The sequence below is a fragment of the Pelophylax lessonae genome, assembly GCF_965119305.1.
Source record: "Pelophylax lessonae genome assembly, chromosome: 2".
Classification (NCBI taxonomy): domain Eukaryota; kingdom Metazoa; phylum Chordata; class Amphibia; order Anura; family Ranidae; genus Pelophylax; species Pelophylax lessonae.
The window spans coordinates 653,112,536-653,137,901 of record NC_138769.1 but is presented as its reverse complement, the minus strand read 5'-3'; the positions used below and the strand labels follow the sequence as shown (position 1 = coordinate 653,137,901).

The 25,366-nt window shown below is 42.7% G+C and overlaps 1 protein-coding gene across 1 annotated transcript in view; it reads right to left on the bottom strand.

Annotated features, from left to right (window-relative positions):
* Window positions 1-23,149, bottom strand: part of LOC309546306 (serine/threonine-protein kinase Nek3-like) — a 52,373-nt gene extending 29,224 nt beyond the window's left edge. The window contains exons 1-5 of the mRNA XM_082245913.1: window positions 22,964-23,149; window positions 19,199-19,320; window positions 12,451-12,544; window positions 9,815-9,912; window positions 7,024-7,107 (exon numbers count right to left, since the gene is read on the bottom strand). Coding sequence (XP_082102039.1) covers window positions 7,024-7,107; window positions 9,815-9,912; window positions 12,451-12,544; window positions 19,199-19,315 — 393 coding nt within the window. The 5' untranslated portion in view covers window positions 19,316-19,320; window positions 22,964-23,149. The remainder of the gene's footprint in view (window positions 1-7,023; window positions 7,108-9,814; window positions 9,913-12,450; window positions 12,545-19,198; window positions 19,321-22,963) is intronic.
* Window positions 23,150-25,366: the final 2,217 nt, after the last annotated feature.

Here is a 25,366-nt window from a genome sequence, read left to right as displayed (position 1 = left end):
AAAGTGTACCTGTCAAGTTTCAGCTCTGTAGCATGTCCAGAACCCCTAAAAAACAGCATTTTTCTTATATTTTCAGGAATACGGCTTCTCTGCGGCTGGCTTTTTCTCTTGCAGGCATTTAGCGGGCATTTTTTTAGGCAGGCATGTCATTTTTTGTATTTAGTGTCTGGGGGGTCTAAAAAGTGTACCTGTCAAGTTTCAGCTCTGTAGCGTGTCCAGAACCCCTAAAAAACAGCATTTGTCTTATATTTTCAGGAATATGGCTTCTCTGCGGCTGGCTTTTTCTCTTGCAGGCATTTATCGGGCATTTTTTTAGGCAGGCATGTCATTTTTTGTATTTAGTGTCTGGGGGGTCTAAAAAGTGTACCTGTCAAGTTTCAGCTCTGTAGCATGTCCAGAACCCCTAAAAAACAGCATTTTTTTTATATTTTCAGTAATACGGCTTCTCTGCGGCTGGCTTTTTCTCTTGCAGGCATTTATCGGGCATTTTTTTAGGCAGGCATGTCATTTTTTGTATTTAGTGTCTGGGGGGTCTAAAAAGTGTACCTGTCAAGTTTCAGCTCTGTAGCATGTCCAGAACCCCTAAAAAACAGCATTTTTCTTATATTTTCAGGAATACGGCTTCTCTGCGGCTGGCTTTTTTTCTTGCAGGCATTTAGCGGGCAGTTTTTTAGGCAGGCATGTCATTTTTTGTATTCAGTGTCTGGGGGGTCTAAAAAGTGTACCTGTCAAGTTTCAGCTCTGTAGCATGTCCAGAACCCCTAAAAAACAGCATTTTTCTTATATTTTCAGGAATACGGCTTCTCTGCGGCTGGCTTTTTCTCTTGCAGGCATTTAGCGGGCATTTTTTTAGGCAGGCATGTAATTTTTTGTATTTAGTGTCTGGGGGGTCTAAAAAGTGTACCTGTCAAGTTTCAGCTCTGTAGCATGTCCAGAACCCCTAAAAAACAGCATTTTTCTTATATTTTCAGGAATACGGCTTCTCTGCGGCTGGCTTTTTTTCTTGAAGGCATTTAGCGGGCATTTTTTTAGGCAGGCATGTCATTTTTTGTATTTAGTGTCTGGGGGGTCTAAAAAGTGTACCTGTCAAGTTTCAGCTCTGTAGCATGTCCAGAACCCCTAAAAAACAGCATTTTTCTTATATTTTCAGGAATACGGCTTCTCTGCGGCTGGCTTTTTTTCTTGCAGGCATTTAGCGGGCATTTTTTTAGGCAGGCATGTCATTTTTTGTATTCAGTGTCTGGGGGGTCTAAAAAGTGTACCTGTCAAGTTTCAGCTCTGTAGCATGTCCAGAACCCCTAAAAAACAGCATTTTTCTTATATTTTCAGGAATACGGCTTCTCTGCGGCTGGCTTTTTCTCTTGCAGGCATATATATCAGTGGTGGGTGGGCAGTGGCACAGTACACTCTCTGTGGACCTGACAGCAGTCACTGGCACCCAGGCAACTGCAATTTTAAAAATATATATATATTTTTTTACTTTGCAAGCTGCTGTGCCACTTTATATATCAGTGGTGGGTGGGCAGTGGCACAGTACACTCTCTGTGGACCTGACAGCAGTCACTGGCACCCAGGCAACTGCAATTTAAAAAAAAAATATATTTTTTTTTACTTTGCAAGCTGCTGTGCCACCTTATATATCAGTGGTGGGTGGGCAGTGGCACAGTACACTCTCTGTGGACCTGACAGCAGTCACTGGCACCCAGGCAACTGCAATTTTAAAAAAGATATATTTTATTTTACTTTGCAAGCTGCTGTGCCACCTTATATACCAGTGGTGGGTGGGCAGTGGCACAGTACACTCTCTGTGGACCTGACAGCAGTCACTGGCACCCAGGCAACTGCAATTTTAAAAAAATATATTTTATTTTACTTTGCAAGCTGCTGTGCCACCTTATATATCAGTGGTGGGTGGGCAGTGGCACAGTACACTCTCTGTGGACCTGACAGCAGTCACTGGCACCCAGGCAACTGCAATTAAAAAATATATATATTTTTTTTTACTTTGCAAGCTGCTGTGCCACCTTATATATCAGTGGTGGGTGGGCACACAGTGGCACTGCAGTGGGCACAGTACACTCTGTGGACCTGACAGTAACTGGCAGCCCAGGCAACTGCAATAATAAAAAATATTTTTTTTTTTCAATTTATTGCAACAAGATGCTGTGCCACCTTATATATATCAGTGGTGGGCAGTGCACTGCAGTGGGTACAGTGCACTCTGTGGACCTGACACAGCACTCACTGCAATTATGACAGAGGAAAAAAAAAATATTTTTTAAAATGCAAGGTACTGTGCCTGTGCCACCCGAAATGAGTGTGGTGTGCACACAGTACAGTCTGTGGTAGGTCTGTGGCCTCTCACACACAGCGGGCAGGCAACTGCAGTGTACAATAGATATATATAGATATATATATAAAGAAAAAACTCTATTACCTTACCAGCCCTTAAAAGGGCTTTTGGGGACACTATATATATATATATATATATATATGTATATATATAAATAAAAAAAATCCTCAATTACCAGCCCTTAAAAGGGCTTTTGGGGACACTAGATAGATATAGATATATATATATATATATATATATATATATATATATATATATATATATATATAAGAAGAAACAACTCAATTACCAGCCCTTAAAAGGGCTTTTGGGGACGCTAGGTATATATATATATATATATATATATATAAAAAAAAAAAAAAAAACACAAATACCAGCCCTTAGAAGGGCTTTTTGGGGTGCTGATATTACAGCAGTAGTGGACCAAGAACACTGCAAGACCAGGAACACTGACTAACTGTCCCTAGCTTAACAGCAGCAGCAGCAGCAGCAGCTCTCTCCCTACTCTCACTACACACACTGCTTCAGAATGATCTAAGATGGATGCTGCCCTTGCTTATTTATAGGAGGTGGGAGGGTGTGGGAGGGAGGTATGCTGATTGGCTGGAAATGTGTCTGCTGACTGTAAAGTTCAGGGTCAAAGTTTGCCTCAATGATGTCTTATGGGGGGCGGACCGAACATCGCATATGTTCGCCGGCAGCGGCGAACGCGAACATGCTAAGTTCGCCGGGAACTGTTCGCCGGCGAACAGTTCTATACAGCTCTAGTGGGGACAGGTGACTGCGACCATCAGTGAAGACTGTGTGATCACCCCTCACACTTCTTTTTGGGGCAACCCCCGACTCCCACACCTGCACTCCATACCTGACCCTAATCTGTGGGCTAGGTTAGGCATTATTAAAATACAACCCAATTCCAAAAAAGTTGGGACACTGTACAAATTGTGAGTAAAAAAGGAATGGACTAATTTACAAATCTCATAAACTTATATTTTATTCACAATAGAATATAAATAAAATATCAAATGTTAAAAGTGAGAAATTTTTAAAAGTCATGCCAAATATTGGCTCATTTTGGATTTCATGAGAGCTACACATTCCAAAAAAGTTGGGATAGGTAGCAATAAGAGGTCGAAAAAGTTAAATGTACATATAAGGAACAGCTGGAGGACCAATTTGCAACATGATTGGGTATAAAAAGAGGCTCTCAGTGTGGCAGTGTCTCTCAGAAGTCAAGACGGGCAGAGGATCGCCAATTCCCCCAATGCTGCGGCGAAAAATAGTGGCGTAATATCAGAAATTAGTTTCTCAGAGAAAAAATGCAGAGAGTTTGAAGTTATCATCATCTACAGTGCATATCATCAGCCAAAGATTCAGAGAATCTGGAATAATCTCTGTGCGTAAGGGTCAAGGCCGGAAAACCATATTGGATGCCCGTGATCTTCGGGCCCTTAGACGGCACTGCATCACATACAGGAATGCTACTGTAATGGAAATCACAACATGGGCTCAGGAATACTTCCAGAAAACATTGTCGGTGAACACAATCCACCGTGCCATTCGCCGTTGCTGGCTAAAACTCTATAGGCCAAAAAATAAGCCATATCTAATCAAGATCCAGAGGTGCAGGCGTTTTCTCTGGGCCAAGGATCATTTAAAATGGACTGTGGCAAAGTGGAAAACTGTTCTGTGGTCAGACGAATCTAAACTTGAAGTTCTTTTTGGAAAACTGGGGCGCCATGTCATCCGGACTAAAGAGGACAAGGACATCCAAAGTTTTTATCAGCGCTCAGTTCAGAAGCCTGCATCTCTGATGGTATGGGGTTGCATGAGTGCGGGTGGCATGGGCTGCTTACACATCTGGAAAGGCACCATCAATGCTGAAAGGTATATCCAAGTTCTAGAACAACATATGCTCCTATCTTTAAGGGAAGACCTTGCATTTTCAAACATGACAATGCCAGACCACATACAGCATCAATTACAACATCACGAAGAAGGATCTGGGTACTGAAATGGCCAGCCTGCAGTCCAGATCTTTCACCCATAGAAAACATTTGGCACATCATAAAGAGGAAGATGCGACAAAGAAGATCTAAGACAGTTGAGCAACTAGAAGCCTGTATTAGACAAGAATGGGACAACATTCCTATTCCTAAACTTGAGCAACTCATTCCCCAGACGTTTGCAGACTGTTATAAAAAGAAGAGGGGAGGCCACACAGAGCTAAACATGGCCTTGGCCCAACTTTTTTGAGATGTGTTGATGCCATGAAATTTAAAATCAACTTATTTTTCCCTTAAAATAATACATTTTCTCAGTTTATAATATGTCATCTATGTTGTATTCTGTATAAAATATTGAAACTTGAAACTTCCACATCATTGCATTCTGTTTTTATTCACAATTTGTACAGTGTCCCAACTTTTTTGGAATTGGGCTTGTACAACATATAATGCTGGACGGCAGCCTGTTGTCATACAAAGGCTACGTTTCATCTTCCCTCATGGGTGTTTGTTAGATTTCTGCACTTGCGCCATACAGTGCAAACACAATTTCCCACTACACCAACAGTAAATTTCCACACTGTGGAGCTGCTCCTTATTTCTAGCAATGCAATCAAGATCCTGTCGTCCCTATACCTTAGAGTCTCTCTACTAGGGATACCGGCAAGGGCACCCAATTGTTTAACACATGAAAAAATGACATTCCTACCCTTACTACAGAGGACTGGGAGGAGGGGAACCAGCAATATATCCCATTTGTGATATCTGCGCCAGGGATAGATATGTCCAGCTCAATTTTCTGCACAGGGCGCATTACACCCCTCTAAGACTCTCGAGGATATACCCTACCTATTCTGACCGCTGTCCTAAATGCCTCAATGAACTTGTTACATTTATACATGTTGTGTGGTCATGCGCTCTGATTCAGAGGTTCTGGAGGGAGGTGGTGGATGAACTAAACTCTGGGGGAGGTCTGCCTGTAGATGTGCACCCCAGGATACTACTTTTGGGGATATGAGATGTTGTTGCCCCCAGTATACTCAAGCAACTATTTGTGTTTTATGCTGCATTTTATGCCAGGAAGGTCCTTTGTCCAAGTGGAAGCAGACTGACCCCCAACACACACACACAGTTTTTGCAATGGAGAACAACTATTGATGCAGTCCTACCCCTATATAAATTTACTTACATGAGTTGGAAATGCCCCAATAAATTTAACAATATTTGGGGAGCCTGGGTGAAGGCCAGACCCATGTTAACCTAGAGGTCACCTTAATTGGTATTTGATGTTGCACCACATCTATCAATGAGGACTTACGTGATAATATGCTGCTGTTTCCTTATTCCCCCCTTTCCTCCATTCCCCTTTCTGCCCTTCTCCATACCCCTTTCCTTGAACCCAACCCCCCTTCCCAATAATTGTGAAGCTTTATTGGTTTCCTTGTTTAAAGCCTTTAATGTTCCATAAGGGATTATTGTGTCTCTTAGGTTCTCCAGGTAATGTGAAATATACACTTTAAAAAGGTTCTCTTGTACAATATACCTGATCTCTTTTTTGCTGCTGTGAAATATGTGCCTTATGATATGTTTTTTTTAACTATGCTACATTTTCTTTTACGATAAACAAAAACTTTTCTGTAAAAAAAAAAAAAAAAAAAAAAAGCGCAGCATTTCAATAGGCTGCCCTACCCCCAGAAATGCGGGAAAATGCAGGAAAGAAGAATTTTTTGAAAATTGTGCCGCACGGAATCAGCACCATGCAGTTTTCCGATGCGTTAAGGATTCCCCCCCCCCCCCCCCACACACACACACACACACATCTGCTAAACAGCAGTGTGATTCTCTTGCATGCATGCAATAGTGTGAACTTAGCCTTAGTGCCTTTTTGCATCTACTTTAGAGCTGAGTACAGGAAGCCCAAAAAAGTGGATGCATGAACACAATCACATGTCAACATATGATATGCGGGCAAGATGAGGTGCACAGATCTGAACACAGATACTGTGCCATTAATGGGACATTCAGACCACAGTTAATGTTTATAAAGTGAGTGACCTATGCCTTCAACACTAACTATACATATGCTTAAAGCTAAATCTAAAAACATTAGATGTTCTTCATCTAGACTACATGGAGGATACATACCTCTCAACTTTTTGACATTTGAACGAGTGACACCTGATAAATGTAGGCATAGGACTACGCCCCCCCCCCCCCCCCCCTGCCATGTCCCCTTAAAGGAGAATTATACAAAAAAGGAGGATTTAACCCACACATGCTTTTTTTACCACTACTATTCCTTTATACTGGCTTTTGTCATTTACAAATGCAGCAATTTAGACATTGGATGAAAGGTTTAGCACTGGGAAACACTTTTTGAAAGATAAATAGTGCATTTTTTATACAACTCTATAGATCAGACCAAAATGAGGGACAAATGAGGAGGAAAAAGGAACAGAGGGACTTTGGTCCAAATCAGGGACAGTACCTCAAAATCAGAGACAGTTGGGTGCTATGAGGATATAAGGAATGACTTCATATTGCCATTAATGTCAGTTTCTCTCCATACACTAATAATTATTGGCAATATTCATTATATAAAAGCCTGGTCAGTTTAGCTGTAACATCTTTGTTCATATGACCAATACATGTTACAGGACTCACCTTGGACTTAATATCTCTGTGTAGGACTCGTTTTTCATGAATATGTTGTACTGCGAGGCACATCTGTACAAACCATTGCAGAATCTGCAGGAGACACAAAACAAACGTATACATATAATAGTAATAATCAATGATGAGGACAGGCTTGGGATACCGTTTAGGCTTTGCTCAATACTGAAATAATTTTATGATTATTAGAAGAGAAAGCGTCTGTAATATAAATAACCCAAGTGTCCATTATAAAGACAGTAGTTCTATTAAGTTTTCTAGACATACAGATTTGTATCCTTTGTAAAATGAAGACATGTTTTTTTTTAATGTATTTTAGGTAAGAACGCATTTAACAATGTCAGGGGCTGCAATGTTTGGCTGAAGAAAGAATTGAAAATTACAATATACAATTCTTTAAAAAAAAATGGTTTAAAAGTAAACTAGTAGAACTGGGCCTTTTAAGGAGTGACAATGAGCACCAGGATGGACAGCAGTCAGTTAAAAATGTATAGGTGAAGATGGAAAGGTGGAAAAGGGGGAGGTCCTAACTACCAGGTTTTAATGGATATTTCCAATCAAGTGGAGGATACAGAATCAATTGGAGGGTCATTAATTAGCAATTAGTTTGGTACCACTAGGTATAATGGAAACACATTATTTTAGACTGTTGCATACAACCAGGTAGGGTTTGGACAAAGGTTTCCTAAACAACAACAAAATTTTGACCTGTGATAATTTGCTTAAGGAGGCCTCCACCCAATCCATGCAAAAAACATAAGATAGGTTAGCTATAAACAAAGAAATAATGGGGGGCTCTAAATAAATCCACTTATGAAGGATGGTTTTCCATGCTTCAATGGAAATAATAGTGAGTTGTTTGGAACCTCTTGAGATTCTAGTACCTGGGATGTCAATTAGGCCAAAAAATGCCCATTCAGGGGTCAGAGGTAGGTAATTTACTAAATGCGTGGTGGAAGAACACACCTTTGAGTGCCAAAAACGTTTAACCCTGGGGCACGATCAGAAAGCATGGAACAAATCTGCATCTGGGCGACCACACTTTGGGCAGCAAGATGAGGAGCATAGGTCCAATCATGGTACATAGCAGCTCTGTTTGTACCCCAAGACAAACACAATGTTTTTAGAGGAGTGTCAGTAGACAGGTGGGGGGAATCCTTGGTCCATTTGGTTAGACCAGTTGTTGTGGGGGTATAGTCCAGCGATTGCTGGGGAAAATTCTATAGGGTAGATGCAGTTTTTTTACTTGTATTAAGATATCCTAAGAGCATATCCATTGAGTTCTCCCAGTCTCTTTGGGAGAATTTTTTAAAATAGAGGTAATGTAGGATTTTGCTTTTAGAAAGAGAAACTGATTGTTGGATAAGTAGGGGAATTTCTCTAGTGCTACATTAGAAGGAAATAATTGCTAGTTAAGCAAGAGATGTTGAAGACATGTTTATATTGCATATTATATGTGTAGCACACCCCTCGTAAGAGCTGCTGTTAGGGTTCCCCCACTGCAGCACGTCAGTCACTAAGCATATCCTTCATTCAATCTAACACAGAAAATCAGTCCTTGGTTTGTTTTGTTGTTTTATTAGGGAATGATAACTTTGATGTGGTAAGGAATTTATGAGATGCCCAACTTGAAAATGTCCAAACACAGAACAAAGGGGCAACTTATTCCCTATTAAAACAGATCTTCTTCTTTCCTCCTGCACAAACTCGGTCCCTTTGTATGGCACTTGCTGCTCACTCCTGGTGAAACTAGCAGTATATCACTAGTTCAGCAAAGGCCCATTACAGGCAGGTGCTCTCAACCCCTAAAAGTAGCACTAATGGAGTGAACAGCATAACACAGTCCTTTCTGCTTCCCTGTGGCCACTGATCCCAGTTCCACTTGCTTGCAGAATGCTAGCCCATCTTGCTGCCACCAGCAACACCTGGCTGCTCTTCCTCCCAGACTCTCTGCACCAGTCCTGCCCGAATGGCACCACACACACATGGAGATTCCCCAGGGCAAGGTTAAATGAAGACTTGGCACACCACAGTCATCAAGAGAGCACTGTTATAGCTGTCTGTCTCTCCCCTGGTCTTGTCCCTGCACCATGCTGATCTACTCACTGTTTGCTCCTTCTCGCTGCCTCTCCGGCATTAATCCCTCCAACTGCCTTCTGTGGTGGGATCCTTCCGGGCCAGCTTTCCTGAGCTTCAGCCCTAGGTAACACCCCCTCCTCCCCCTTTAAAGGGTCCCTCAAGGACCACCGACAGCCTCCCTCAGCACTGCTTCTCCATCTTCCACCGATTCCCTAGCTGCCATGGCTCATGTCTATTTATGGGTTATCTCAATTCCCTGCCAGGCCCACTCCTGGGGATTGGCTGAGAGCCCATAAATATTCAAAGCAGCTCCTCCTCACCTCCACCTACTAGTTCCAAAATGTTCACAGAACTATAGAATAGTTCCAGAACTTTCCAGATACCAGGGGGAGACACCAGAGAGCTGCCAGGATGTGTCATCCAGCCCTGGCCTCTAGCAACCCTGACCCAATTCAATGACTCAGGTCTAACTCAGAGCCAGCTATATTTTCCCTATACTACCACCACAAGTAGCACACACTAGAGGGTGCTACATATAATTATTTCCATCCCAGCAGGAAGCACCTCACCTTTTCACACACCAAAAGAGAAAGTCACTAGTGAAACTTTATTTATGGTCAAGTCTATAGACTATGTCCCAGTTATGTACAATAGAATCAGGTTAAATATACATTATACTATTATAACAATGTACCACACTCACAGTCTGTTCAGAAAAAAGTTTTCCCCTCTGATGTTTAATGGTTTCCAGCAGGTCACCTCCTTCGCAATGCTCCATCACTATGTACAGATGGCCATTCTCTGTCAACAAAGAAACACAGGGGGGGTAATCATTTTGTAGAGACACTTGTAGAAAACAAATGCATTTACTGTACAAAACTGAAGTCAAAGGAGGGCCAGATCAGCACATAGGTCAACGTATGACTAAAGAAGATGCAAGATTACCTAAAATTACTTATTCTCCAACAGTCTGTAATGATGCAACCAACATCATTACATATCCGATCTTTGTACCCAGATATTTTACCTTCTCTGTCAGCTTTGCATTGCATTGTGAAACACTTTTGTATTTCTATTGAGCATTGAATCATCTAAGGGTATACATTTGTAAATTGAAAAATATACTCCAGTTGAACCTGACGCCTTAAGATGCATATGCAGAGACAGGGACACACTGAGCTGACAAGCATGGAGAGGGGGGGGGGGGGAGAGGAGGACAGAAGAGAGCTGTGGATGACGGAGGCACGTAAACTGACCATGATAATCAGGGCTCAGCAGCCATGATTATCGTGGTCAGTTCAGAGAGGAGGACACAGGAACTGTCAGGATCAGCCAGGTTTTTTAAATCTTAGAGGCAGGTTAGACAGCACAAGCACTGTTTTTAGGGTTACAACCACTTTAGGAACAAACCTACAGGACCTATCTTGTTTGTAACCCGGGGACTGCCTGTACTAGAGAGTGAGCTGTATGTGCTGGATATTGGATATTGCTAGGAAGTGAGCTGAGTGGATGTTGGATACTGGAGAGAGTCCAATGTGTATGATGTGGGTAGTAGCTCACTGATGAAGCATCCTCTGTTCAGCTAAATTCACTGCTGGAAGCAGAATCCTTCACCAGGGGAGTGATAATCTGCAAATGCCCACATCCTTTAAAGGATCCTATATCCTTTTACACATTTATATTTGTATTTACATTTATATTCTTCTCACGGACTTTGTTAACCACTTGACCTCCAGAAGATTTACCCACCTTCATGACCAGGCCATTTTTTGCGAAACGGAACTTTACTTAACTTACAATTGCGCATTCATGCGACTTTGTACACAAATAAAATATATGTCCTTTTTTCCCCACAAATAAAGCTTTCTTTTGGTGGTATTTGATCATGTCTGCGTTTTTTTATTTTTTTTGCACAATAAACAAAAAAAAAGAATGCCAATTGTGAGAAAAAAATATATAAATCTTTTACTTCCTGCTAGAAAACATATCCAATACAAACATGTAAAAAATCTAATTTCTTCATCAATTTAGGCCAATATGTATTCTGCTACATACTTTGGGTAAAAAAAAATCAGCGACTTATAGCGGGACTGCGATATTGCAGCGGACAAATTGGAACAGGCACTGTGCTAATGACACGGGTTGGGAAGGGGTTAACATCAGGGGCGATCAAAGGGTTAATTAGCCTGTGCTTTCCCACTGTGTGGGAGGTGCTTTGACTAGGGGAAGGCATGGATCCATGTTCCTGCTTTGCAAGAACACAGGATCAATACCTTCCCTACTGACAGAACGGCGATCTGCCTTGTTTACATCGGCAGATTGCCGCTCTGCCCATGTACTGTCTAAGCATGTGCCGGCGAACATCAAGTCCCCAGTACCCACCACTGGGCTCCTGCTGTATGTGATCACAGCTGGGGGCAGGTCAATGGGGGGGGGGGGGGGGTGCGTGCGCGCCCCAGACCCGAAAGTGTCAAATCATGTACTAGGTACGTGATCTGGAAGACAGAGCGGCCGCCCTGTCGCAGTATATCGAGGGTGAGCAGTCCATAAGTGGTTAAAGGACATGTAAAGGAAAATGTGTGTCCCTACTGGAGAGATTCACCTTTCCTATTGATCATGGTAAGCATTGAAGGTTGGGAAATCCAAACTTATAGATTTGTCACCAGATAAGGAGACAAAGGGAAATCTTCCAATGGGGACATCTGTACAGGTTAGAACTGTCTAAGTGGTAAATTATTCTCACTTTGGGAAGATTTCCTTTCACTTTCTTAAGCATTTCCGAGGTAGGAAGTGAAAGTAAATATTCCAAATGAGACATGGACAAAAAATAAACTGACTGGAGTTTAATCCTTTACCTATTCTATCTGAAAAAAAACCCCAATAACATCTGACAACAATGCCACTGCTACACTGGAATTCCAAGTAGTGTTGTCAGCTCTGTCTGTTTTTTTCTTCTGAATGGCCTCCTTCTCTACTCATGTCCTGGTGTTCCTGTAATAAAGCAGGGGAGAATTCAGGCAGGGCTGACAACACTGCTTTGGATTTTAGTGCAGCAGGGGCGGCATATTCATCCCAAACAGGAAATTGGGAGCACCCTGGAATTTTGGCAAGTCAACATATATTTTTCTATACTCGCAGTGTTCTTAAAGGGACACAACATGGGGTAAATGTTCTATATTGCTTCGGTGTACTGAATATGGTTTTTTTTTTTTTGCTTTAAATGGTGACATTGCATGTGTAAGCACATTTTAGGTAGAATAAGACAAACGATCATGATTATAGGATAGACTAAAGTATAGTAATAGACTGAAAGCATTCAAAGTTTATTATACACTGTACCTTCAAATGACTCTTTGAATTTCACAATATTGGGGTGCTTCATCTTTGCCAGTAGAATGGCTTCTTGTCTGGAATCCTGACTTGCCCCTGAGGACTGAGAACAAACATTTTGAAAATTCTATAACTTTAGTGCTGAGCGTCAGTACATAACCTGGAAAGAAAAATACTTATGTTCTGTAACATTGATGAAGGACAAATTACATTAGTTTAATTTTTATTTACTTTATCTGCAATGTAATCCGGTATCTAATACCTGCATCTAATAAAAATTCTGCTACTAAAAGTCAGTTTTGCTAGCTATGGGGTGAAGACGCTTCATGATGTTATGTCAGGGGGTCCCTTGCTATCCTTCCATGACCTCTCATGCTAATTTGATTTACCTCCCTGTCCCTGGATGCATTTTCGATATACTGTCAAATGTAAAATGCAGGTCGATCACAGTTCTCTGTCTCTCTAAAGTTAGCTTTAGACCCAATTGAAGATCTTCTCACACAGGAACAACTCTCTAAACCTCTCTCAGCACTATATCTATCTCTGTTGTGTATAGACTCCCCTAAGATAGATAGACTCTGGAAGCAATGGAGTGCAGATATTCCTAATTTGGATAGGGAAACGGGGGAGGAATGCTTTGAGACTAACTCTAAATTGGTCATTTCTTCCAGAGACAAATTGATTCAAACAAAATTGGTGTACTACACACCTCATAGACTGCATCAAATATACCCCAAATAGATCTTCAGACTGTACTCAATGTCACTCCTCTACTGGCACTTTCTTCTATATGTTTTGGTCCTGTCCTGGGGTGGCCCAGTTCTGGACGGAGGTTATTGACCCAATTAACATCCGCCTAAAACTGTCCCTCTCCGGAGTTGGCATTATTGGGAATTCATGATGATGAACAAAGGCTGAGATACACTAAACTCTTAGTTTCCTACTTACTCTATTACGCTAAGAAAGAAATTCTTCTTAGGTGGACCTCCCCCTCCCCCCTTCCTTAGCTTCTTGGGAGTCTACCATAAACGCAGCTCTATCTATGTATAAAATGACCTATATTCATAGAAACTGCCCTAAGAAGTATGACAAGATCTGGCAGCCATAGTTGCGCCAGTGATGGTTCTAGAAGTTATGAAGTTATAGTATTTTTGTTTATTTACATGTTTGTTTTTACAATCATTTTTGCAGCGAGATACCTCTCCGGGATATTATTGGAGGAGTAGTTGCCTGTTCTCTTTTACATGTGCTATTTTCTCTATCTCACATGCAGTGGCGGCTGGTGCTCCATTAGTCGGGGGGGGGGGATGACGGGCGTCAGACGGACCCCCCCAATGCAATCCATGCATCCGGGGCCCTGCATGTAGATTAGGGGGCCAGGCTCATGGATGGGGGGGCGGCGCCCCTGTGCACCTAATGGACGGGCCGCCACTGCTCACATGCTGTTTTTCTTCTATGATTTACTTTTGTACCTATTATTGTACCATATACAGTATATCACAAAAGTGAGTACACCCCTCACATTTTTGTAAATATTTTATTATATTTTTTCATGTGACAACATTGAAGAAAGTACACTTTGCTACAATGTAAAGTAGTGAGTGTACAGCTTGTATAACAGTGTAAATTTGCTGTCCCCTCAAAATAACTCAACACACAGCCATTAATGTCTAAACCGCCGACAACAAAAGTGAGTACACCCCCTAAGTGAAAATGTCCAAATTGGAAACAATTAGCCATTTTCCCTCCCTGTTGTCATGTGACTTGTTAGTGTTACAAGGTCTCAGGTGTGAATGGGGAGCAGGTGTGTTGAATTTGGTGTTATCGCTCTCACTCTCTCATACTGGTCACTGGAAGTTCAACATGGCCCCTCATGGCAAAGAACTCTCTGAGGATCTAAAAAAAAAAAAGAATTGTTGCTTTACATAAAGATGGCCTAAGCTATAAGAAGATTACCAAGACCCTGAAACTGAGCTGCAGCACGGTGGCCAAGACCATACAGTGGTTTAACAGGATAGCTTCCACTTAGAACTGGCCTCGCCATGGTCAACCAAAGAAGTTGAGTGCATATGCTCAGCGTCATATCCAGAGGTTGTCTTTGGGAAATAGATGTATGAGTGCTGCCAGCATTGCTGCAGAGGTTCAAGGGGGTGGGGGGTCAGCCTGTCAGTGCTCAAACCATACACCGCACACTGCATCAAATTGGTCTGCATGGCTGGCGTCCCAGAAGGAAGCCTCTTATAAAGATGATGCACAAGAAAGCCCACAAACAGTTTACTGATTACAAGCAGACTAAGGACATGGATTACTGGAACCATGTCCTGTGGTCTGATGAGATCAAGATAAACTTATTTGGTTCAGATGGTGTCAAGCGTGTGTGGCGGCAACCAGGTGAGGACTCGGAGTACAAAGACAAGTATGTCTTTCCTACAGTCAAGCATGTTTTTAACAACAATCCTTGTTAAAAAAAGAAAATGCAGAAAAACAAAAACTGATGTGCTGCTCATGGCAACCATTCAGATTACATGGTATATCAGAATTTGGTGCTAGGGGATCACTGCTGGTTGTTTCTGTGCAGAGCTTTAGGCACAAAGGGGTTGATTTACTAAAACTGAAGAGCGCAAACCTAATGCAGCTCTGTAAAGAAACCAATCAGCCTCCATTTTTTTTTTTTGTCAAAGTGGAAAGCACGACTCAAAGCACATTTTTTAAGTTTTTGAATAGAGTTGAGAGGGATTAGAACATCTGTCAGTTTTTATTGCTTTCTCTGCCCCTGTTAAAGGGATTCACCCTCTCTATTTTTCCTATTTACCATTATCATTGAGGGCAAGTTCACACCATAGAAACGCAGTCCAGATGCGTTCCGGATGCTTTTATTATGTGTGTTTTTTACGTGTTTTTTTATGCCTTCCAGTGCGTTTTTGGTGCATTTTTTCCCCCCTCTTTTTTCTTAACCTTAAGGGCCAGTTCACACCACATGCAGTCCAGTGCATTTTTTTTTTCTGGATCACAAATGCATGGACAGTAGGTTATATAGTTTTCAATGGCATAGTTCACACCAGTGCAGTCAGTTCCAGTTACAGAAAAAAAAGTAGAACATGCTGCATTTTTTCTGCATTGGACTGTACTGGAACGTGGTAAAACGCATGAGTAAAATGCACCGGAAAGCACCTAAACGCACCAAAAACGCACTGGAACACACATGTCCTTATTTAAGGTAAAGAAAAAAGAAGAGGGAAAAATGCACTGGACGGCATCAAACAGGCACCAAAAATGCTTAAAAAAACGCTCTGGAATGCACCAAAAATATGTCAAAATTGCGCATGCAGAAAAGCATCCAGAACTGGCCCTGAATAAGGACATGTGCATTTTTGATGGATTCCAGTACAGTCCAGTGCAGAAAAAATGCAGCATGTTCGATTTTATTCTGGAACTGTAACACACTGGAACTGATTGCACTGGTGTGAACTATGCCATTACAAAACCATTATAACCTTCTATCTATGCGTTTTTGCTGCAGAAAAAAACGCACTGGACTGCATGTGGTGTGAACTGGTCCTGAAAGTGAAAGTAAAAGAAAATCCCAGATTTCAGGTTGTCCCCAGATAAGTAATAGAGGGGATACTAGTTCTGGTGACCTGGGGTCCCCAAAGGATTCCCCCTTGTTTGGAGGGATTTTCCTTAATTTCCTGCTTTGTTTATGGGACACAGATGAAACAAAAATAAACTGACATGGATTATGACCCTCCCTTACTCTATCCAAAGTCCAAAAAGTTTTTGCCTATAGTTCTACCTTAATTGAACAAGCTGAAGTTGGCAGCTGATTGGCTACCATGCACTGCGGCACTAGATTTTGCACTCTCAAGTTTCAGTAAATCAATCCTAAAGTGTTCCCTATTCTAAGACATCACATCCACCTCCCTCTATACATCTATGGATAAAAAAAAGTGGAAAAAAATCAGAAAGCATGAAATTAACCTCAAAACGTGGTTCTGTTGGGTGGACTTCTTCTTAGAAGAAGGGAAGGCCCTATTAGGAACATCTTGTAATGCAGCTGTCATTACCTGACTGTTGAAGTTTCTTAAAGCACCGTGTATCACAAAAAAATTCAATTTTTTTCATAAAAGTTTGTATTCAATTTTTTTTTCATCCTTTTTGATTCTCATTTGCTTTTTGTCTTCCAGCTTTGGCTTCACATCATTGCTCTAAACCGTGTTTCTGATCAAGATGGGGAATCATGCATGTGCAATGTATTTTGACAGGGTTGCTCTGTACTTATCAAATGACATAACCATGTTGAGGCTTATATGCGATTTTAGCAATTAGGTTTAGATATGTTTTTTTTTTTTACAGTGAGGATGATTGGAATTCAATAGCTCTTTGTCAGTGATACAGTAGGGGTTGGTCTAGGCATGATGATTCAGGAATACCTCTTTTGCATTGCAGTAGAAGGAAAAAATCTAGCTCATTTGAACAATGTATGCAAAGTTCCCAAATGTCCCTAATTTGAAGGGATTGTCCCTGATTTGGAAAAAAGTCCCTCTGTCCCTCTTTCCTCCTCATTTGTCCCTCATTTTGGTCTGATTTATTTAGTTGTATATAAAATGTAATATTTATCTTTCAAAAAGTGTTTCCCAGCGCTAACAGCCGGTTCACACTGGGGCGACTTGGTCGCCTGACAAGTCGCCGCGGGTCGCCTGCCATAGATTAGCACAGGACCTGTTCTAATAGGAGCGACACAAGTCGCTCCGACTTAGAAAAAGGGTCCTGAGCTGCTTTGGGGCGACCTGGAGTGACCTGCATTGACTTCAATGATATGAAGTCCGTGCCGGCCGCTCCGAGGTCGCGGTGCGAGCTGTGCACCGCGACTTCACAGGTCGCCCCGGCAAGTCAGGTCGCTGCTATGTGAACCGGCTCTTAACCTTTCATCAAATATTTAAATTGCTGCATTAGTAATTTTCAGAAGCCAATAAAAAGGAATAATAGTGGTAAGAAAAAAAAAAAAAACACTTGTGGGTTTAACTAATAATTTTTTTGTGTAATTTTCCTGACTGTATGTAATAACAAGGGTGCTGGGGTGTGCTGCAGGGTCTATTGATGCTGGCTGCTGGGGGATTTATTCCAGCTGGAGGGGATCTATTTTTGTAAGGAGGTCTGGTGTTGCTGGTGGGGGCCCTACTTTTTCTGGGTCTTATATTGGGGGGGGGTCAGTTGTTGCTGGGAGAGATCTACTGTTGAGGGAGGGATGCATGGTTGCTGGCTGACAGAGAGTCTATTGATGCTGACTGTGGGGAGATCTGTTGTTGCTGCCGGGAGTCTATTGTTGCTAGGGAGGAAATTTTGTTGCGGGTGGTCCATTATTGTTTACGGAATCTATTGTAGCTGGCAGGGGCAATATTGTTACTGACTGCAGGGGATCTATTTTACTGCTTTTCTTGTTATCATTATCATGTTCCAAACAAATTACTTAGCACCACAAAATTATATGTGGTTCTTCTGTATTCTTTAAAAGGGCAGTACTGGGAAGTGGGTAGGGGGATGGGACCAAGGAATGGTGCTCGGAGGTGGGTAAAGTGGAGAAAAGGGGTGACTCGGAAAGGGGGAGTTCCTGCACCTATGTTCTGGGAAAAAAGCCTTGCTTATAAGTGTCCCTCGGAGTCGTTACCATCTCAAAAAGTTGGGAGATATGCACATGCTAGTTATTGCTGTCCATTATTAACCACTTGCCGACCGCCGCAAGTACATATATTGCGGCGGTCAGCCCCTCACATGCAAAGTGACGTATGGGTACGTCACTAGCCTGTGAGGCTCTGGGGAGCAAGCGCGCGCCGCCGGAGGCGCGCTCCCACGTGTGTTACCGGCGGACCCGATGTCCGCCGGTCACTCGCGATCGTCGGGTAGAGAGGGAGAAAGGCAAGCCGCCTGTCATTCTCCCCTGTGTAGGAAAAGTGATCATACGGTTCTACTATGTAGGACCGTTGATCACTGTTCCTACAGCTCAAGCCACAGCCCATCACAGTTAGAATCACGCCCCTAGGGACACAAACCACCCCTCCCTCTCAAAAAAAAGTTAACCCCTTCACTACCAGTGTCATTTTACAGTAACAGTGCATATATATAGCACTGATTACTGTAGTAATATCTATGGTAACCCCAAAAGTGTCAAAAATGTCAGTCAAGGGTCCGATCTGTCCGCCCCAATGTAGCAGTCCCGAAAAAAAAAAAAAAAAAAAAAAAAAAATCGCAGATTGCCGCCATTACGTGTTAAAAAAAAAAACAACAAAAATGACAAATATCTTTCCCTTTGTTAGTAAACGCGATAACTTTTGTGCAAACCAATCAAAATACGCTTTTTGCAATTTTTTTACCAAACATATGTAGCATAAAACAAATTGGCCGAAAATGTTAAAAAATTTTGATTTTTACATTTTTTTGGGGAATTTCATATAAAAAAAATGTGAAAAATATTGTTATTTTTTCAAAATTGTCGCTCTTTTTTTGTTTATAGCGCATGATCAAAAAAATCGCACAGGTGATCAAATACCACCAAAAGAAAGCTCTGTTTGTGGGAAAAAAAAGGACGTCAAATTCGTTTAGGTACAGCGTCGCACGACCGCGCAATTGTCCGTTAAAATCACGCAGTGCCGAAATGCAAAATACCCCCTGGTCAGGAAGGGGGTAAAATCTTCCGGGGCTTAAGTGGTTAAAAATGCATTACCTTTAAAACTAGAAAAGTACAGTATAACATCTTCCTTACCTTTGGAAGTCGCACTTCTTTCATGACGTAGTTGTGATTAGTGTTTTGGTGGCAAACTAAAATTGCTCTTCCGAATGATCCCTCTCCAATAACATTGAGAATCTTGTAGTGCTCCATTGTTGCTGCCAGGAAAGAAAGGATGTTATATTAAACTTCAAATTTTCGGATTCAGATTTTCTGATTTCGCGATTTCGCTTTGCATCTGCTGTCTCCCAACATTCATAGGTGGTCTGGTTATAAATTATAAGAAGAAGCTACTTCTCTCTAGCACACAATGGACACCAAGCATGGACAAGGATGCCACTGTATTGCTCAGCAATCATGTATTGCTCTGAATAGTCAATGAGATCTAAAATATTGGTGAACAAAATTTTGAAGGAAATACATTTTATTTTCTTCTTCTAAGCAGCTACAGCTCTGCACAAGTATGTCTCAACAGTAATGTAACGTTTTACATCCTTCAGGATGAACCCCATATCATTAGATGTAGTTCTGTTTCATAGTAAGTGCATGCATGCTAAGTATTGTGTAAGTACAACAATTACAGGTATTTATTCATTTGGTGTTTTTCACAACTCCTCCTGACAATACCTTTTGGCCCCTTTTTACATGGGCGCCACTCATTCCATCAAAGCAGGGATTTCCTGCTATGTTTGATCAGAACAGAAATGGATGTCATATACTGTACGTGGTTTCCCTGTCCTTTCCAATTTTACCTTTGTCTGGTCAGGTGAATAACAGAAGACATGGGCGTAAACCTCAGACATACTGTATATTATGAACAAAGCATATCCCTCTATAGTGTATACTTGTCTCAATTAAGAGCACCTTGTCATTTCTGTCTGCTGCTTTGTTTCTCTGCTATCAGCATGAATCACTTCTGACGGGTTGTCCTGACACAAAGAGAAAATACATGACAGGGGAAGGACCTCCAGCTGATTGACAACCTTAGCTCTGTTCCTGTGTGAAGGGGTGGGGTGCCCCTTTCCTCCAATCAGCTCTCAGAGCTCTCCTCACTAAACTTCGCAACTTCGTTCTCATCCCCTTTTTCTTAACTCTCAGAGGAGCTTTACAAATTTTGGACTTTGAATGGCTGTAGAGAAGAGAAGACTGTAGATAAGCAGGTACAACTTATGTAGGAGGATTTGCTCCATCTCAGTGTATCACCTAAGGCCAGTCACTTCATTGGATATATGTAAGAATTAAAACCACTTTAAAATTGCTGTCAGTTTTTTTCCTTGCACTCTTTTCCCATTAGGGAAATTTCCTTCACTTCCTGTCCTGTTTGTCCTGTAAACTCAAGGAGAAGTAAAGGAATGCTGAGAAGTGATGAATAAAATTCCAAAGTAAGGGAAATAAACTCTAAGGGTCCTTTGACATGAGCAGTGCACTCGGCGGACTACATTTTTTTCAGGGGGGATCGATCTGCCGATCCCCACTGAGCAGGCGGATGACAGTTCTGTCTCTGCTCTGTGTGCAGATATGGAGCGGTCAGATCTCCGCTCTCTCCTATAGGAGATCGGAGGAAAATGGACCACCTGTCTGTTTTCATCCGATCCCATCTGATCTGATCCTGCAGACCGATGGAAAATAGGGACAGGATCGGATCGGATCGGATCGGATAGCAGCGGGTGTCAGTGGTCTCCTCTGGCATCTGCTGCTCCATAGAAGTGCATGGAGCGTCCGATCAGGTTCACCTGAAAAACTGACAGGTGGACCGGATCCAAAAGCCTGTGTGAAAGGGGCCTAAAGGTCCTTTCACACAGGCGTTCAGCCCTGTGTACTTTGCTTTGCTCTGAGGGGGATTGATCCGCTGATCCCCGCTGAGCAGGCAGATGACAGCTCCATCTCCGCTCACTGTGCAGAGATCGACCTGTCAGAGCCCCGCTCTCCTCTATGGGGAGATCGGATGAAAACGGACTGCCTGCCAGTTTTCATGAAATCCCATCCGATCCGATAGACGGATGGAAAATAGGGTTACCATCTGTCTGGATTTAACAAACAGGATCGGATAGCAGCGGGTGTCAGTGGACATGCCACATCTGATGCCCTATAGGGGTGAACGGAGTGTCTGATCAGGTAAAAAAAATGACAGGCAGTTCTGATTGGAAAGCCCGTGTGAATGAAAGGACCCTTAGAGCAGTGTTTCTCAACTCTGGTCCTCAGGGCACACTAACAGGCCAGCTTTTAAGTATTACCTTGGGGAGATGCAGACTAGAATACTGCAATCACTGAGCAGCAAATGATATCACCTGTGATGTATTTCAGTTTTCTTGCAAACCTGGCCTGTTACTGGGTCCTGAGGCCCGGAGTTGAGAAACACTGCCTTAGACAGTAGTTAACAAGAACAAATGTTACCAGTGGAAGATTTCTCCTCTATTCATGTTCCAGTGACAACATTTTTATTTATCCTCGCTTTCTTTCCTTTATCATTGGTTATCTGGACAATTAGAGCCCATTCACACCAGGACTGCAGTGCACATCCATTGGCAAGGTGCATTGGTATGGCATTCAGAAAGAAGTGTACAGGACTCCTCCAGGCTGCCATATTGCATTGAATTTTATAAAAAAAAATTACAGTGGCTTGAAAGGGAAAGGGAATTTTTAATTAACATTAAATTACAATATGGTTTGTGTAGCAATGTTATATGCTATATTATTTTTTTCTACAAATGTGGAGTTAGCCTTTACGCCTAAATTGGATAAGTTCTTCAACCGATCTCCAAACTTTTTAAAGAAAGGGCCAATTTACTGTCCTTCAGACTTTAAGGGGGCCAGACTGTGCCCAGTGGGAGTAAACAATGCCTGACCTTTGGTATTGGGGGAAAAATAGTTGGTGTCTTTAGGAGGAATAGTGCCCCATTTTTGTTTTCAGTGGAGGAAGTTATCCCCCATCATTGGTGTCAGTGGAAAGAATAGTGCCCCACTGTTGATGGCAGGAATTATGCCACATTGTTGGTGTCAGTGGCAGGAATAATGCCTCAAGGGTCAGATAAAGGCAAGCAAAGGGTTACCTCCGTCCCCAGGGCTACAGTTTGGAGACCACTGAACTCGAGCATCCTTGTTTGAATACTGTTGCCACAGACAGCACATTTTTTCTACATGATTCAGATGTTTATTTTCCATATTATCTCTCGCTCTCATTTAGACTTCGATTCACACTGCTGCGACTTGTCAGGCGACTTGTCAGCCTGACAAGTCGCGGCCCCTCGCGGTCCATTGACTGCTACAGGACCCGTTCTAATAGGAGCGACACAAGTCGCTCTGACTTAGAAAAAGGGTCCTATACTACTTCGAGGCGACCTCGGAGCGACTTGCATAGACATTCATTATATGAAGTCCGTGCAAGTCGCGGCGAAGTCGCGGTGCACGGGACTTCACAAGTCGCCCCCGAAGTAGTACAGAGTCGTGTCTCCATAGTGTGAACCGACTCTTATTGTTTGCTGATGCAAAGGTTTGCCTGAAACACACAGTAACATTGTTCCAAGTGTAAATTCCCATGAATGCTTCCCTTTACTGTCAGAGTCTGATGCTGTAAAATATACAAACCATTTTGTTTTCTTTGGTTTTTACTAAACAATTCTCTAACAGAGCATTTCCCCAATACAATATTTTGTATCAAAGAGATACCCAGCAGTTTCTTTGCTGCAGGCTGATATTCATAAAATGCTGCTGCTTAGTTTATAACAATGCTTGCATTCATTGCTCCTAACTGCCTAGCATTTATCTAATGCACAATGGCTGAATGAGCTCAGCAGGTCATACCGTTCAGTGGTCAGAGCCTGTCAGCTGTCGTGTCCAGCGCAGTGTCATGCAGATGGCTGTGTTGTGTTGCTACCGAGTGCTTTGCAAGGATCTAGCATTGTGTGTATACTCAGCCAGTAATACATTGATCAGACACATTCGTGTGTTCCTGGGTGTGCTCAGTAACCGCTCTCTCTTCCTGTGTGTCCTCCCAGCCACTCCTACAGACAGACTATGTCAGCTGCAAACTGTTCATGGTCAAATCATGCCATTTACCCAGAAGGCCCCTGTTCTTTGCATAGTTTTCATTCAAACATAATGCTGATACTGTTTATGCAGCAGCAAAAAGCTTCTGATTTCTACCAGTGCTACAACACAGGTTGGTAAAAGTGTACAAGGGTATCTAAAAATCTATTTATATTACAATATTTTTATAGTAGTATTACAACATTATTTTTGTAGCACTGCCCCCATAGGGACTGCTGAATATTCAATCCGCGGGTCCCCCTGGTTACCAACACACTGCTATAAGCAAATGCAATTCGCACACTCCTCTTGGCTCTTCACTTCAATAAACAGTCCAGGGGTATTTTTTTTTTTTGTTTATTTTGTAATGGGGATAGAAGGTAAGCAAAAAATTGGGGGAGCAAACCCTGAACATGTATATCTAAAGCCGGTGCAGCTATGGACCAAGCGACATGTATATTAAAAAAGAATAGCGCACACATGCAAAAGAAATGACTATCAAATATGGAGACAATCCATAAATAAAAATAGGGATTTAGTCCCACCATATGGCCATATCGTGCTCAAGCCCACCACTGCGTCAAAGTACCCCATTATCAGTGGGTCCTACACTATCCATAAAAAAGGGGGTGAATCCAGCCTTTCTAACCCTTGGAGACAACACTCCTTGCTGGGATAGATGTGCTATGCACTACAAAGGACTCCTCCTATATCTACTTGATAGTGGACTCTGATAGAGTACAGGTGTGTGTGGGGGGTGGGATGCTCAACCCCAGAAGTCTGGTCAGACCGAATACATAATAAACAAGCAAAAAATTGGGGGAGCAAACCCTGAACATGTATATCTAAAGCCGGTGCAGCTATGGACCAAGCGACATGTATATTAAAAAAGAATAGCGCAATAGGAGAAGGTAATAGTGGGATACGGAGGCGTAACTAGAACCTTCAGGGCACCGGTGCAGGAAACCATGAAGGGCCCCCGGACCCCTGGCCGGGGCCCTTCCCTTCAAGCCTGCAGCTCTTCCCACTGATTCTGGGGCCCTTTACTCTCGTTGCAGGACCCTTTCACAAGTTCTGTAGTGGGCTCCCTTCCTGCCATATTGGGGCCTCCCCACGGTGGTGGAATGCCAGGGCCCAGTCGCAAGTGTGACCTATGCTATCAGGGAAGTTCACCCACTGGTGTCAGTAGTTTTTTTTTTTTTTGGTATTTTAATTGTATTATTTTTTATCATTTTATTTAATTTTTTACAATGTCACTGACTATGACTCTGTATTTACTGACCCCTTCCTGGTTCTCTATTGTGACACATCCCCTACAGCAGCCGGCAGGAGAGGGGAGGGAGCACGGGGGGGGGGGGAGGGGAGGGAGCACGGGGGGGGGGGCAGGGGAGCACATGGGCCCAGAGACAGCAGAACACAAGTGAACTGTATAGGAGGAGCGGTGGGGGCAGCATACAGAGGAACCAATTCCTTCATTTTCCTCCTGCAGCTACAGGAGGAAAAAGGAGGACAGTGATTTCTCTACATGCTGCCCCCTCCTATCCAGGTGAACAGAGGAGCCGGACAGGCCCCCTGTAGCATGGGGCCCAGTTGCAATTGCAACCCCTGTAGTTACGCCCCTGGTAGGATACACTACTCACAGTATCTGAGGACTTCACTACTGCACTCGTAACAATATCTTAAATTATGTTCAGGATGCTCTCCCTAGCATTCTATTTCTGCTGACATCTGTCCACTGACTATCCTATGAGCAGGGGTGACCCCCTCAGGTCAGGCCCCTTTGACACGAGTTCCTGTACTCACGATACTGCAGCCACAGGGTCTCCAGTGTCTCCCCTCTCAGTCAGCTTCCCTGGACCTCTGGGTTCAGCTCCTCTCTACCACTGCACTGCAGAGGGACACCCTCCTGCAACCGCATGGCACCTCTACAGAGGAGGAGGCAGCCACCCCCTCCCTCCGGGACTCCACTTCCCAATGAAAGACCCCAAGCACGTGCTCCTGGCTTTTATACAGTGCTTTTATAAAGTGCTGGAAAGCGCTTTATGTTGAACCCAGTGCCCGAAGGTATCAATGAAATTCCTGCGCCGGGAAGAAAAATGACCTACAAACCAATGTGGTCCACAAGAATCAGGGTCAGGTCTCTAGAAGCAACCTAGAACAAAACAGGCCCTAGTGAGA